Here is a 14,662-nt window from a genome sequence, read left to right as displayed (position 1 = left end):
TGTGCAAAATGGAGAGACAGAATTCCCTCTCTCCACTTTTAGAGGAGAGGGAAAACGAAGGGAGAGATAGAGTGAAATGCTTATTACCGGTGATTTATAAATCCTCAATAGGTGGGCCCCCTTTCCTGGGCTCCACTGGAGTTGCCAGCCACTCTGCTCTGTCTGCTAGGTAGGCCTGGGCGGCAGGGTCATCCCTGGCCAGCATCTGCCCCCAAGTCGGTTAGGGTGACAGGGGACGGGTTACGCGTGGCAAAAGGGAGAGGAAAATCTTCCCTTTCTTTTCATTCGCTACCACTAAGTTGGTCAACTGCGAAGAAGCCATTATGTGTACTGGTGAAGTATGGTGGTGTCTTGGTGAAGGAGGGAAGCAGGTTTCGCGGCAGCTGCGCCCAAGTGGAAAAGATGAAACCCCGTGCCCGCCAGCTGCAGCCAAGTGTGACGGAGCGTTGCCCACCTGCTGCGGCCTAGTGAAAAGGAGGCAAAGCGGCTTCGCGGCAGCTGCAGCCGAGTGGAAAGCCCGAAACCTCGTCGAGCCATCTGCCGCTTACGTTGCCGGTAAAACCGTCATTGGTAACCTATGCGAAGGGCCCATACATATTATGCTAACCCACCTATATTGCATTGAGTTGAACCAATTAAATCAGGGGTAAACTTCATTTCGCTGCTGCATGGGTTTCTCGCGGGCGAGGCACTGTGATGGTTGAAGGCAGGTGGTATGCTGGTGTATGGCGCTTCTGCAGGGTAGAGTTGGGTGGGTGGTGGGGAGCACCTCTCTAGGGTGAAGGTGAATCATGTGTGACGGTGGGTGGGTGGGCAGCCCTATAGTTAGGGATTGGGCTGGAGTGGTAGCTTGTGGGCGGTGCTTTTAGAGGCCAGATGTGTCATGCGTTGTAGACATACGAAAATGTGTTGCAGACATACGCATTTTCGCATTGTGATACTAGTACTATTTGCGCAGTAAAACCCGAAGCTTATTAGCTTTGTTAATTTTAAGTAAGCCCTTAGAAACGGGTTGAAAATAGACTTCGTCTGATGATATCGGTTGACGAAGTCGATCATCCGTTTCTTTCTTTTGCGATGTTGCTACTCGCGTTGTTGTAGAATCTGAATAGTTTGTGCGTGTCGCTCATTTCACTGCGAAATAGCAGTATACTTTCCATGCTGCGCTCCGGAGTGCCATATATACTACACCGTGATATGCGGTGTTGCAGCGCAGTTATATTGTGACGAAGAAGAGAAGCTGGCAGTGGCGCGGGACGGAGCGCTCGCGCTAGGCCAGCGGTAATTAAATCATCTCATAGCCATCAGTCATCTCGTGTCATTCTTCGGCTAGCCACCTCGTAACTTTTGGCGTGAGGTGCTAGGGAATCATCGGCATGCTGGTCCTGAAGCTTCGGCGTCCTGCGTCAGCCGTGGGCTTCGGCCGTGAGTTCCTGGCCAGCGTCGCCCGGCTTGCCCCAGCCTTTCAGACCCGAACCGACCTCGCCGTTGCTTCCCCCGCCTGTCCGCCGCCGAGACACCTCGACACGACGAACTGCACCCGACTTAGACCTGACGTGCACCCGACCGGGACTCATTCACTCATATCTCTTATCGTGGCGGTCAGCACTTCACCACTTTCTCCTTCCTGTTCAGCCATCCTCTCAAACCCATCACCATTTCGCGCGTCTCTTTGTAAACGATCGGGACGATCGCTCATGTTGTTTGAATGTATTGAGCGAATTATTGAAGACAGGTACTTACAGCCTGCCTGGAGCCGTATTCCGATAGCGTTCTGCAATTCAGCTCGCTTCAAAAGCCCCGTTTTTATTGTTCGCCACCGGCCGCCGACCAATAGGAGCGGGGCATTTGGAACGATCTCAGTTGTAGAGCAGTTTTTTAAAATGCCGCCTGATCTCCACAGTGTTAAGTCTATGGCCGATAAAATTTGGAATATCTCACAGGAGACGATGAAGACCGAATGTTATCGGGACAAGCACACGAAAAGCAGCTTCAATAGGATGCCACTGGTATGATACGCATACGACAATCTCCATGCACGTTTATGCACAGTGTACACCTGAACTTAATATATAGTTAATATTTACAATTTAATATTTATGTTACCAGTAAAATATGCTTAGGATAAGCTTGAACGTGATGGCAAGGTCCGTTTTGCCCTTAAAGCTGATCAGACACCGAAGCACTAACACAATCTCAGCGCTATTCGCACACAATCCGCTCCAACTCTTACCATGAGTTGCGTCCCATTTCTCATACGAAAACGTTTTTAAAAGACCTGAAGTGACTTTGCTCATTTTTGTATGTAGAATTTATGTCTACAATCCAAATATATTTTGTTTTCGTTCTTGACAGCCTATACATATGTCGTATATTAAGACGCATCGACACTGAAGGTAAAACTCGCACACTAAAAAAAACTTTTTTGCGCAAGCACCCCAAATAGAACGCGAGTAGTAAAGAAAACTACAAATCAGACTCCACCGAAGCAGACCTTTCAGCTACAAACGCCAGAGTACAGCACGTAATATATCAAGGGGCGCTGGCAGGAGAGACTCCACCGCGTGTCCTCCCACCTATACAAGCTGCAATAAAAAGTTTGGAGGCAGTTATTTTGGAGCTGTAAGGCCTCCAGATGCAATCGCAGCCGTGGCAACAGAGTAATTTTTTCTCCACATTATCCGGTTTAGCTACGAAGAGGAACTAGTCATTTTGCCAGCACAAAGTCACTCAAGTCTAAATCACCTAATATTGCTCCCACATAATTTTTGGCTGCTAAAATCGCGTCGGAAGTTTGTTGCTGCATTCTTAGGTGCTATAAGTCAGAGTTCGTTGTTGTCTGGGTGCCGACGGAGGTTTGAAGGTTCTAGAGCTTCGCATTACGAAAAAGGAGCATAACATTAATGGAAACAGTGAGAGCGACTATGCGAGACGAATGACAGTATTTGTAAATGAGGGCTGCAGAAGCTACAACGAGATAACTTTTTCAAATAAAGCGATCTGTTCTTAAGTGTAAAGATGGAGCAATTTCTTAAAGACAGTTGCACAACATGACAACCTTGACGACCTTTATTTTGCTTTTTACAGAGCGCGTCTCATCATTAGGTTGACAACATCGAAGCCGACGAGTCAGTAATGAAGAAGCTTGTAATGATGAACGATGTGTTTATGTACACATGAGTATTTCACACGATGATAACACAAGTAGATCGAAGATGAAAAGACACGGGCCAGTGCCGATTTGTTTCTCCTCATTCTATATATTTGCATTGCTTGAGTGTGTGTTCACAGAGGTACTACTAAGAAGTTACAACTAAAATTTGCTAAAAGAGATTGACGAGTTTCGTTTACGTTTCAGTATACAGCGTACGCTGTCACAAATGCGCTATTGTCTTAGGTGCCGAAGAGCAGTTACAACTATGGGTGCTTCTGTCAGTGAAGTTTTGAACAAATATTCAGTCGAGAAACTTTGTCACCATGCGCAAGGTTGGGGACTTCTTAGCACATAACGCTTTTAGAAATTTGTAAACGTCGGTCATTCACTGAGATGAAACTTACTATCTGATGGCTTGTCATAAACACAACAAAACACGTGCCACACGCCAACAAAACTGGGCTTTCCAATCAAGCGTAAAAGTAGGGCCTTTCCAGTATACCTCACTTATTGGTAGAAAAAAGTAAACGCTGTCTTTCCTGACAATCGAGGTGGCAGGAAATACTGAGATCTGATGGAAAATGTCCGAATAAAATCTGCAAAATGCGAATCGGCGCGCAAAGCGTTGATGAAATGCCCATACACCATCTTGGCAACGAAAAACTTGCTTCTCTTTGTTCTCTTTACATCAATCTTGTGATCGGTTTTAAGTTTCTGCCCGTTGCCTGTTGTAGCGCAGATATCTCCTCACTTGCAAGCTAATGCAAGCGAGTAAACTTCGGCTACAATAAAATGACAAACAGTAGTGCCGAAAACCGGTATATCAGGTCGAATACAATTAATCTCGGACAGCCACATCTATACGTCTATGTACAATCCGCGCACCCGTATAAAGAAAGGGCAACAATGCAACCGCGCTTCGTTTACTTTACTCTACTGTACAGACAACTTTGACTTGTTCCGGCACGCTACTGAGCCCGTTGATGGAGGATCCTGGGACACGTCGGGTTTGGATGCTGCGTAGGAGCTCTCGCGAGGTGACGTGCCAAGTCTGGGAACAGCGACGTGGCAGGCATCGGTGGAGCGCAGAGCCGGTGTTACTTGCGCTGGCGCTTTTCCTCCTCGCACGGGCCCGTCGTCGGGGGAGAGGAAATGGCAGGCTTTCAGACGCCGTGTCCTTCGGTAAAAAAAAGATGGAAGGCGCGGACACGTACGTGAGAACTAGGAGAAAAAGACAGATGGGCCAATTCTAGGAGTAGACGCCGACTAATACGTCTGCAATGACAAACGATTGGAAATGGGGATTTTGTGAATACAGGGGCGGGGACAAGTGAAACGCAGAAAAGAGGTAACCTGAAATTTCGGTAAAAAACTGAAAAAAAAAAGAAAATGTGGAATGACCCATAAAATGAACTCAGACTATATTTTTAGTGAATCTAGCTGTACGGATGTGCGCAGTCCTTGTCAGCGTCGAATGAAACGCGAACATGATAAACGAACAGGACATTGCGAAACGAAAAGATTTTAATTAGGGGAAATTAAGAACTGGTCCACTTGAATTTGACCACAATGCAACAAAGATCACTACGTGGAGGTGTTAAAGGGACGCACCTCTATTATTTCTCCAGTATGTAATATTTTTTAGTTGCACTTAGTGTGTTCGGGCACCATTTGACGCTGATGGAACATGGCTGCTGCCTCCTAGGATAAACACGAATGCGGCATGCTTTGAATGCTTGCTAACTAATGAGCAGTCTGCGCGGGAAGCTTCTATAGTTCCCGGGATTTTTGCGCGTACAACAGAGTCACTCTCACTCGGCGTCACTATCGGGTTATGCCCTGTAGAGTTGTGACCTTATTTCACCACGCTCTCCTGTGTTGACTGCACTAGTGGGCGACCCTATGGTTTAAAGTGTGCATAACCGACGCGTATGTTAAGCGGTATTTATGGGTAAGGAACAAAAAGTGGCTTCCAAATTTCAAATAAACTTAGTACTAAATATGGCAGAGAGGACTTAGCAGCAGTAGAACGTTCTTGCGGGCTAGTTGGTTCATTTCATTAAAAGATAGGACTGCGCAAAAAACATAAGGACAGTACATTGTCCTTATTGAAATTGTTGTATTTCGAGAAGGAAGTTTCTTCGTCCAGGCCCTTGCAACCACCTGTATCTACTGCTACAAACTACACCCTCCGGTACATAATCGACAAAGACGCTGAAGTCGTGAGACAGGCCGCTGATTTCCCGGATGCCAAGCCCCCTAAAGTACCACTCGTTTACACTATATATAGGCAACTGTCGATGCGTCTACATTTCGCTTATTAACGGCTACTGTTTGGTTTCTTTTAGAAAGACGGAAGAAACGAGGCTCGGTCGCACAGCATGCCGGGGCCACGAGTTGAACCGCAGAGCATAGGACAGGGGCTATGCCGTGGTGGCTTCCAGCATTCACTAAAACTCAAAGAAAATCGAGGATGCCTGGGACTGTTATCCGTTTATAGTGGCGGGGTCTTGGCGTATAATATAGCTTTAATATACCTCTATTCTGTCAAATAAAGGACACCCTACATTTTTTTTTATACTTGTGGGCTTGCCTTATAAATGCAAAATGTTTTAAAAACCTTTGGGAAATGCCAAACGAATGGATAAGTTTTTCATTGGGTGAAAAGTACGTTTATTTTCATGGTTCACTTTTTTTACTTTCTTTAGGTACGAAAAGGTATCAACAGTTTGCTGCTTACAGCTAGTAACCTAATTTATAGGTTAGTGTCATTGACTACTGAAGTTTTTTGTTTCAACAGAATGCATTTGGTTTTCTGTAAATCTCGAAAGTTAGCCCATAAACACAGCTTAGACAAAATTAAGCAAAGTCTAGAACCTCCCTGCCAAGGCAACCTAAAGAACACAATGCTGTAAAACTATACTGCAATGAAAAGCTAGCAAGTCACACAAACATTACAAGCTATGAGTGACTCACATTTGCATTATGCCCGCTGCACGGAGTGCAGATTATCACGTGAGTAGGCTAACTGTGGTCATGAAGCATATCGACAGCATCGGGATATTGCTTGCAAGGCAGCTGGAGACGTCCGTTGGCTCTGCATAGAAGAAAATTGGCGCAGCAAGACATTAAAACTAAATTATCATTAAGAACCACACACAACATAAACACACGTGTGAACGGACACAAAGTTAAAAAAAAAAGCACATCTTGCTTGTGGTGGCAGGAAAGTTAAAATATGACACTTTAAATAATAGAATATAAATAATTGCAGTATAATGTAGTATTCCTTACACGGTTAGTAAGATCTGATCCTCGCCGACCGCATTTGAAAATATGTTGTTTGTGTATTTTTTCGTTGTGTAGGTAAGCTGTATTGAGTGGTCGTGGGCAAGCGACGTTTCAATACCAGAATTCAGGGTCACTCCACTCGCCTTGTGTTTTCGCCGGCAGGCCTGGAATCTGTGGTTTGACAGGAAAGCTGCGCTGTTTCGTCATGGAGTCTTGCGGAAGCTCCATTTTGCTCTCTGGGAAAAGAAAACAACAAAAGAAAAACGTGCTCATTACTCCAGAGTTGCAACTCTAAATTTGCTCGGGAGCGCTAGTTTCCTTCTCGTAGGCATGCTAACACAAAGGTTTAGAAATTAGTGCAGTCGACACTTCACGATAAACGGTGCAATTTTTCTTAGACACAGCATGACAGAAGTGCAAGCATCTGCTAGACAGTTGTCTCCTTGAAACAAAAAATGTATAGAAAATTTCAATTTTTTTGCAAGAAATAAGCCTTCACTGATTTTAGGAAATGACCTTTTTGAATTCATTTTAAAGTACCAAGGAATGTCCATATCGTAGCGAATTCGATGTACTCGAATCGTACAAATCATACTATTTTCGAATTGTGAAATTCGTAGTCTGGAGTTGTCATCTGCTGATAGCAAACTCCAGCCGCCCGCGGTACTACGCGTCACTACGGATTTGCACGTATGACCATGCAGAGGCTGTGAGAGCCGTTTTTAGCAGCAGCGCCCTTGAGCTCAGCTTATTCTAATCATGTTTTTTTTTTTTTACAGGAAAACCGAAACAAAAACAAGCGATAAAAGCTAAGTTGTTTAAAAAACTATTGCAAGAACCAAAAAACTATTCCGAGAAGCACGCCGGTGCTTACTTACCTTCAATGCTCTGGATCCTAGCTGTTGATGGTTCCTTAACCTTCGGCGGTGGCGGCACGTGGATCTCTGTAAAAGACCGGAATTAGATTCACTTCTGCATGTCTGGAGCAGCGCCGAAACACGATGTTTCAAATCATTCGTTGGCATAGCTGGCAGGCAAACCTTTCGTATGGACAGATGTGAAAGCACTGTACAATGTTAGCTGGGACCTCCAACTTGCTATTTCTTAGTTATAGTGTAATGAACATAGTGCATCGTGCTACGCCATCAGATCAGTAATCACGCTTTGTTATCGCCCCATATGCAGCGCTAACACAACGTGAAATTTCAACACGTTAACACTGTTGGGCTTCGCTTCAATAACGCACCGTTTTGATATAGGGGCCTCAACGCTTCTGAAGCCCGCTTAAAAGGCGCGAACATGCTCGTTGGTAGCTTCTCCAAATGCCAATTCTTATATAATTTCATTTTTTTCCCTTTATACAGCTAGTCCTGAAGTTTCCGCAGATCTGAAAGTTAAGGAAATCAAGAAGCCCAGTGCACGTAAAACTGCCGAATCCACGCAAGACTGGTCGCGTTTTCATCCTCATCATCATCAGCCTAACTACGCCCACTGCAGAACATCTCTCTCCATATCTCTCCAATGTACCCTGTTCTGTGCCGGCTGCGGTCACCCTATCCTCGCAAACTTCTTAATTGCATCCGCCCCCCTAACTTTCAGCCGCCCCCTGCTACGCTTCTCTTCCCTAAAGGGTCCTCAAGGGCAACAGACTGATAGGGCTTTACAGGGTCCGAATTGCAGCAATTTGGAAGATTCACGCTTACCGTACAATCGTATGGATCCCTCCGTGGAGCCCAGGGAGTTCTTGGCGAAGCATCGATAAGCGCCGAAGTCTTCGGGACCAATACGCTTTATCCGCAGCCTCATGTGGACCTTATAAACGTTCTCGGTGCGGTTCAGAGAGTACTTGGCCGACTCGGCGATGAGGTCCCCGCTCTCCAAGGTCCAGTAGTTTATGGACATCGGAAAGGCTTCGGTGTTGCAGTCCATCACAACTTCACCCCCAAGTGGAGCCCCGATGAGTTGGTTGGGAATCCATATCATTGGAGGAACTGCGACAAGTGTTGAAAGTACAGATTTTAGGCACCCGCCTCGCTTTTGCCAATGCACACATTGGTTTTAGGCGTTGAATGTCTGTGCAAAAAGAGAACAGGGTTGAAGGACATGTATGATTTCATGTCAACTTTATCATTTATGCCGCTTTATCATTTATGCCGATGACACTACTATCCTTATACCTGGTGATACCTGTGACGATCTAAACATGCATGCTAATCGCATATTAAAGAATCTAGAGGAATGGTCAGACTCAAATTTTCTTTCAATAAATGTGTCAAAATCCAAAGCTGCAATTTTCCGTCCGAAGAATAAAACTTGTAGTGCAGAACTAGCTCTCTCTTATAAATCACAAGAAATTGAAATAGTAAAATCAATCAAATCACTTGGTGTTTATTTTCACGAAAATATGCTGTGGGATGACCATGTCAGTCATGTCATGTTGAAGACATCTAAGGTTATAGGTTTTCTATCACGCCACAGACATATTTTACCACAGACAGTCAAACTTCTCTTATATAATTCCCTGTTCTGTTCACACCTAAACTACTGCACATTAGTGTGGGCAACAACAACACATACTAACTTACACAAGATATTAGTACTTCAGAAAAAAGTCCTTCGTATAGTTTATGACTTGCCCGTTAGACACACAACTCAGGATTTGGTAACTAACCTCAACATTATCACCATATTAAACCTCTATGCTTACAGACTGCTCCGCGTGTATACAGTTGAGCAAAAGCGCCATGTTGACACCATTTCCTCTATGGCTCCTTTACATCTGTCCGATTCACCATATCCGCATCGCCACAAACCACAATGGGTTTTACCATTCACAAGAACTAGCTACGGTCGTCAAAGACTTAATTACCAACTACCGTATTTACAAAACCAGTTAATTGAAGCAGGCGTAAACCTCCGTGAAATCACCATCTCCTCACTGCGTAGTATGATTGTTCATTTGGTTAAGTGCTAATACATCAACTCCTGTTTTATGAATTGCTCTCCACCCTTTTTGTTATTTGATGACTGGTCGTCTACTGTGCTGATACCCCTTTTTCGTTGCTGATACCCCCCTTTGATTTCTGTGTATTCTGTTCGGTTACAGACATTGCTTATATTGATGTTTTTGTTCATCTATGACTTGATGTTCAATTTAGTTCTTCGTTTTATGTTCTTAATGACTTGATGACTTGATGTTCAATTTAGTTCCTCGTTTTCTGTCACTGCCGTCTGAACAGGAGAGGAGAACTCTGTCAAGCGGATAGCCGCTTTTTTTCTCCCCTCCTCCATCAAATTGTATTTGATTTGGTGGAAATAAAGCATTATTATTATTAACTCTCGAGAATGAACTAGATGGCATAAATTAGTAACGCTGACACCGGTGACGGTGAAGAACGAATATACAGGAAAGAAACCTTGATAAGATCTTGATGGTATCTGCCCCTTTAGAACAAATTATTACGGATAGGTGTTGCAAGCAGTGGACTTTGCACTAAGTCTTCCGGAGGTTGAGATTGCGGCTGCATCTTGCAGTTGCACTTGCTATATAGCCCGGATCTGTCTCCAGTTACCTCTCTTTATGTTGTAGTCTTTCAGTACAACGACAGAAACTCTCTGTAGCACAACTCATTGAGCATCCTACTGGTACAAGGAAAGACACTGTATAGCGCTGAAGTGCTAAGGATTTTGCAGCGATAAGCAGAGTGATATAAACAAATATAGATCGGCGACCTTAAGCAGTATGATACACATAAAGGCAATACCATCGAGAGATAAATGACGTGCCTGTGATAATACGAAGCTGAAAATTTAAGCTCTGGCGTATACAATTATCGTGTTTTTCCAGTAAGTTTACAGAAGAAATGAAAGAGCCGGAGATACTGGACGTAGAACGTTCTCATTAGGTAAATTTAGTTGGTGGCTTTCTTTAATTTGCAAATGGCGCTTGTTGAGTTCATAGAGCTAGCATAAACTCGGATAACTGTCACGTGTGCGCAATGCATTGCAAGATACTCACAGTGTACTTGGAGCAGTATTCTCCGGCTGACGGGCGACGGGACACCATTTGAGGCGATGCACAGGTAGGGCCCCATGTGGAGACGGCTCACCTTGGTGATGCTCAGTTCTTCGCCTTCGTACGAGGCATCTAAATATGCATGAAACTTTCATAAACCACGAGAAGGTTCACAAGATTCATCAAGGATTACCCTTTATCAACGATTATTTAAGCTAACAGAGCGGGCTCTAATTTTAAAAGGGCGTAGAAAAAGTAACATCTCTTTCTGAAGCAGTTGCCGCTAAGGAGTAGGGTTTGGTCTGTCGGTACAGAAGAAAGCGTGGCTCGGTGAGCTTTGCAGTGTACTCCGTGTCAGCACGCTCGGTGGCCATTTTGAGCTTATACATGGCGCGAACATCTTAGAAAGTTTTCTTTTCTACATTGGTCTTCATTTTACACGTCTGCCTTTGCCTACATACCACCTGTGCCCTTGATTGCGCGCAACTTTGCTCACCAAAACGCAGAGCTACTAGTTCAATATCAAGCTATGCTAACCGGGGCCTGTTTTCCCGACTGTGGAAGCTTGTCTTTGGAAGCAATTAATCAGGCTTTCGTAGTTAACAACAGTGAGGTCGACAACATGACTAAATAAGAGAAGTTACGATCCTATGTCCTCAGTTACCCTTGCAGCTAGTTCAGTTGTCCGCTTTCTTTTTTTTTCAAATTTCCTTTTCTCGGTTATGCGCAAGGTAAAAGCACTTGTTAGGAAAAAAAATTTCACATAGCCCAGCTCGGAAAGTAAATGGATGACCCGTCAGGATAACCTGCAGAGACCAGCTCGCAGGTTAAAAAAGGAAGAAACCATAGTTAGCTAGCGTAGTGAGCGGACGTGTACACGAAACCCTGCATTTGCCGGATTGACCAATATAAAGCACAGGCGTGCGGATTACGTGACATCACAGTCAAATTTCCATTTTTTTTTTGTCTTAGCTTAAGTTAGAGAACGGTAGCAACCTTTCCAGCCTTTCGAAGCGCCTTGGCGACAAAGCTAATTGGAGGATTATTACAGGAAACATTTTGATTAGGCATAGCGTCGCGGAAGATATCAACGTCAGCGGCTACCTACTACACTGCACGACACACGAAACGCTCCGATTGTTAATGCGACGTTATCGGCTCAGAATCCGCATACCGCAATGCATGCAGACGTGTAGTTGCAAGATTGCTCGATAGCTGTGCCCCACACCAGAAAATTGCCTTCTTGGCAATCTACCCATATATCCTGAATGATCCGAACGGTAAATGAAGAGATTGCGTAAGGATGCAGCTCAGGGCTGCTGATTTTCTTCGCTTCGCCGATTATTCCCTGCAAGCTCCCACGTGTTGTTATGCAACCGCGTTTTTCATCTCGCAAGCGCAACCATTTACTGATTGTGGCTTTTATGTTCCTTAGCTATGTGGCTCTTGTATCAGTGTTTTGCTTGTATCAGGTTGCGTCGAAGTTTTCGTCCGCAATTACGCCATGAACAGCCTCCAACTCACCCAGGTTTCTTTTCTATTGAACTCGTATCAGATTCCTTGCTGGGCAAACGTAGAAAGAAACTAAGCCTATGCTACGTGGATGCTGGTTCCTATTTCTACGGAGGGCAGCATCAGCAGCCATTGTTTGCGATAAATGAGAGAGAGAGAGAGAGAGGAAGCGGAAAGGCAGAGATATTAATCAAAAGGGTGGTCTGGTTGGCTACACTGCATGGGGGAGAGGGATGAGGTGATTGAAAAGGTGAAAAGGTGAAGAGAGAAGCGGCGAGGAGCAGCGTCACAATTTGTCACTCAAGAAACAGACGAAGAAGAGCGGCGAACATGGGAAGAGCAGGAGTCACGTTGAAAGGAAAAGCGCAGGGCTTTAACGTAATATGCGCATGCTTGAGGGTCTTCCTTTCTTTTATTTCGTGATTTTGAATCTTATCATCAATATTGCCATTAAGGAGGAAGAAACAATCCATCCAGTTTTAAGCTCGCCATGCCAAGAGGATCTTCTCAAGTTAAAGTCCTAATACTGCTTCAGATAAGTTCCCATATTTTGACTATGGTTTTGGCGGCTAAGGATCCAGATGTCTACACAGCAATTTCTGTATCAATTTCTGCTTGAATAAACTTTTTGATTCTGATACGTATCGTGTAGTTACATCCATAACCCCTTCCTGCCCATGAACAGACATGCCCTGATGCTCTAAATTCTTCAAGAAATTATTTTATTGCTCTTTAAGGCTGGGGCCGCCGCGGTGGCGCAGTGGCTATGGTGCTCGGCTGCTGTCCCGAAAGACGCGGGTTCGATCCCGGCCGTGGCGGCTGAATTTCTTTGGAGGAGAAATTCGAGGCCCGTGTACTGTGCGATGTCAGTGCACGTTAAAGAACCCCAGGTGGTCAAAATTTCCGGAGCCCTCCACTACGACGTCTCTCATAGCCTTAGTCGCTTTGGGACGTTAAACCCCATAAACTAAACTAAACTCTTTAAGGCTGGCGCACATGATTTTTAGTATGAAAGTCTTAGGAAATTAAATCGTCATTCGAAGCAAGGACCCATACATATATGTGGATTCGGCACATATTGATCAAATTGTCGCGAGAGCATCGGTAAAAGCCAGTTAAAGGAACTTAGACTTTGGGGAAAGCAACGTTAACCCCTGTCTTTCCCTTGGTTGCGCAGAAAGGCGTCACACTTCTCGCATAGCGCACGAGTCCCTTGAATGGCATCCATGAAGTCTACATATCTGCGTCCTTTCGATGAAGTAACGATCGAGGGGCCGCGTTTTGCCTGTTTTCGAAAACTAGGTAGACAGGTTTGTTTTCAAATTCTTCACAAACCTGTGGGCTGCGCAAAAAACAAATTTTTGCCTTAGACACGAAAACACTTTTCTTTGTGCACCTACACATTCTTGTTGCCAGGGCCGGAAATTAATAAGTGGTTCCCGAGCCATTTTTTCAGGCCACGGACTACAGTTCGACGGTCAGTGTTGAAGCAAACTGTTTTTACTCACTGTCGGTGATGCTTGACCCCAACTGCTCCTGCCAGTTGCCGACAGCGATGGGTGAGGCGTCTTCCCGCCGCCAGGTGATGCGGGGCGCCGGGTAGCCCTTGGCGCGGCACACCAGCGTCACGTTGGAGCCCTCGCGCACCAGCACGTCAGAGCTGCTCTCGCTCCCCACGATGTCCGGGGGAACTAAACAAAAATCAGGCGATGCAGTGACACGCACTGTACGTAAGCCAACAGCATCTTGGGTGAAAATCGTAAACACAGTATACTCTTGAGCGAAAGCTCTACCTCCCGATAAAAGCTGCAAAATCTGGGCCATCCCTGAAGCCCTGCCATCGACCTTGTCTATGAATAAATAAGTTGGTTTATTGGTTTGTTGGGGTTTAACGTCCCAAAGCAACTCAGGCTATGAGGGGCGCCATAGTGAAGGGCTCCGGAAATTTCGGCCACCTGGCACTGACAGCGCACAGTACATGGGCCTCTAGAATTTCGTCTTCATCGAAATTCAGCCGCTGCGGCCGAACAAATAAATATTGTTTCAAAAGGGATTCGAACCCGCGGCGACGCGAACATATCGGCTTCGCTGGCAATTGTCATTGCCGCAGCAGATCACACTTCGTGTTAAACTGCAACACACTCTCGCGCTGTGCATTGTGCATCGTCGTCTTCATCAACTTCCATATTCGGCGCGAACAGATCAGTTCAACTCAATCTCCATCAGAGCCTAACATGAGTCTAATATCGTCGCCAGACGTGTCGGCGACCCAGCAAAGCAAAACGGTAAAGCAAGCAGGCTAAAAACATGCTTTCGCACACCTACTCGGTTTAACTATGTTAAAATCTTAACATTTATTAGGTTATGGGTCTTAAGAGGAGCTTCAGAATGAGCATTTTAGCACCCTAGAGGGTGTAAAAAGCATGCTCTATACCACCGGCTCACTTCGAATTGATAATCAAGCATTTAAGTGATGACACATGTAGTGCCTGCGTACAGCTGCAACAAATTTACAGTGCAATACGTCTTCGAGATTTGTTAGTTTGCTGAGCTTAGTTTGTTAAAAACGGCTACTTCTTCATAGCACCGGATTATGCTATGGTAGCTGGAAAATTTCATCTCTGGTGCAGGAACTTCCAGGGATGGTTTTCAGGACCTTCTTTAATGCTCTTGCTAGGAAAAAGTCGATT

At 45.0% G+C, this 14,662-nt stretch overlaps 1 protein-coding gene across 1 annotated transcript in view; it reads right to left on the bottom strand.

Moving 5' to 3' along the window:
- Positions 1–4,076: 4,076 nt before the first annotated feature.
- The window catches only part of LOC149342899 (lachesin-like), a 93,848-nt gene continuing 83,262 nt past the window's right edge, over positions 4,077–14,662 (bottom strand). The window contains exons 5-11 of the mRNA XM_089542258.1: positions 13,481–13,663; positions 10,464–10,592; positions 8,149–8,436; positions 7,324–7,389; positions 6,589–6,681; positions 6,131–6,251; positions 4,077–4,331 (exon numbers count right to left, since the gene is read on the bottom strand). Coding sequence (XP_089398384.1) covers positions 6,166–6,251; positions 6,589–6,681; positions 7,324–7,389; positions 8,149–8,436; positions 10,464–10,592; positions 13,481–13,663 — 845 coding nt within the window. The 3' untranslated portion in view covers positions 4,077–4,331; positions 6,131–6,165. The remainder of the gene's footprint in view (positions 4,332–6,130; positions 6,252–6,588; positions 6,682–7,323; positions 7,390–8,148; positions 8,437–10,463; positions 10,593–13,480; positions 13,664–14,662) is intronic.

The sequence above is a fragment of the Amblyomma mixtum genome, chromosome 5 (assembly GCF_055824585.1).
Source record: "Amblyomma mixtum isolate Tamu chromosome 5, ASM5582458v1, whole genome shotgun sequence".
Lineage (NCBI taxonomy): Eukaryota > Metazoa > Arthropoda > Arachnida > Ixodida > Ixodidae > Amblyomma > Amblyomma mixtum.
Note: the sequence above shows the minus strand (reverse complement) of the source record. Positions and strands in the feature narration are given on the sequence as shown.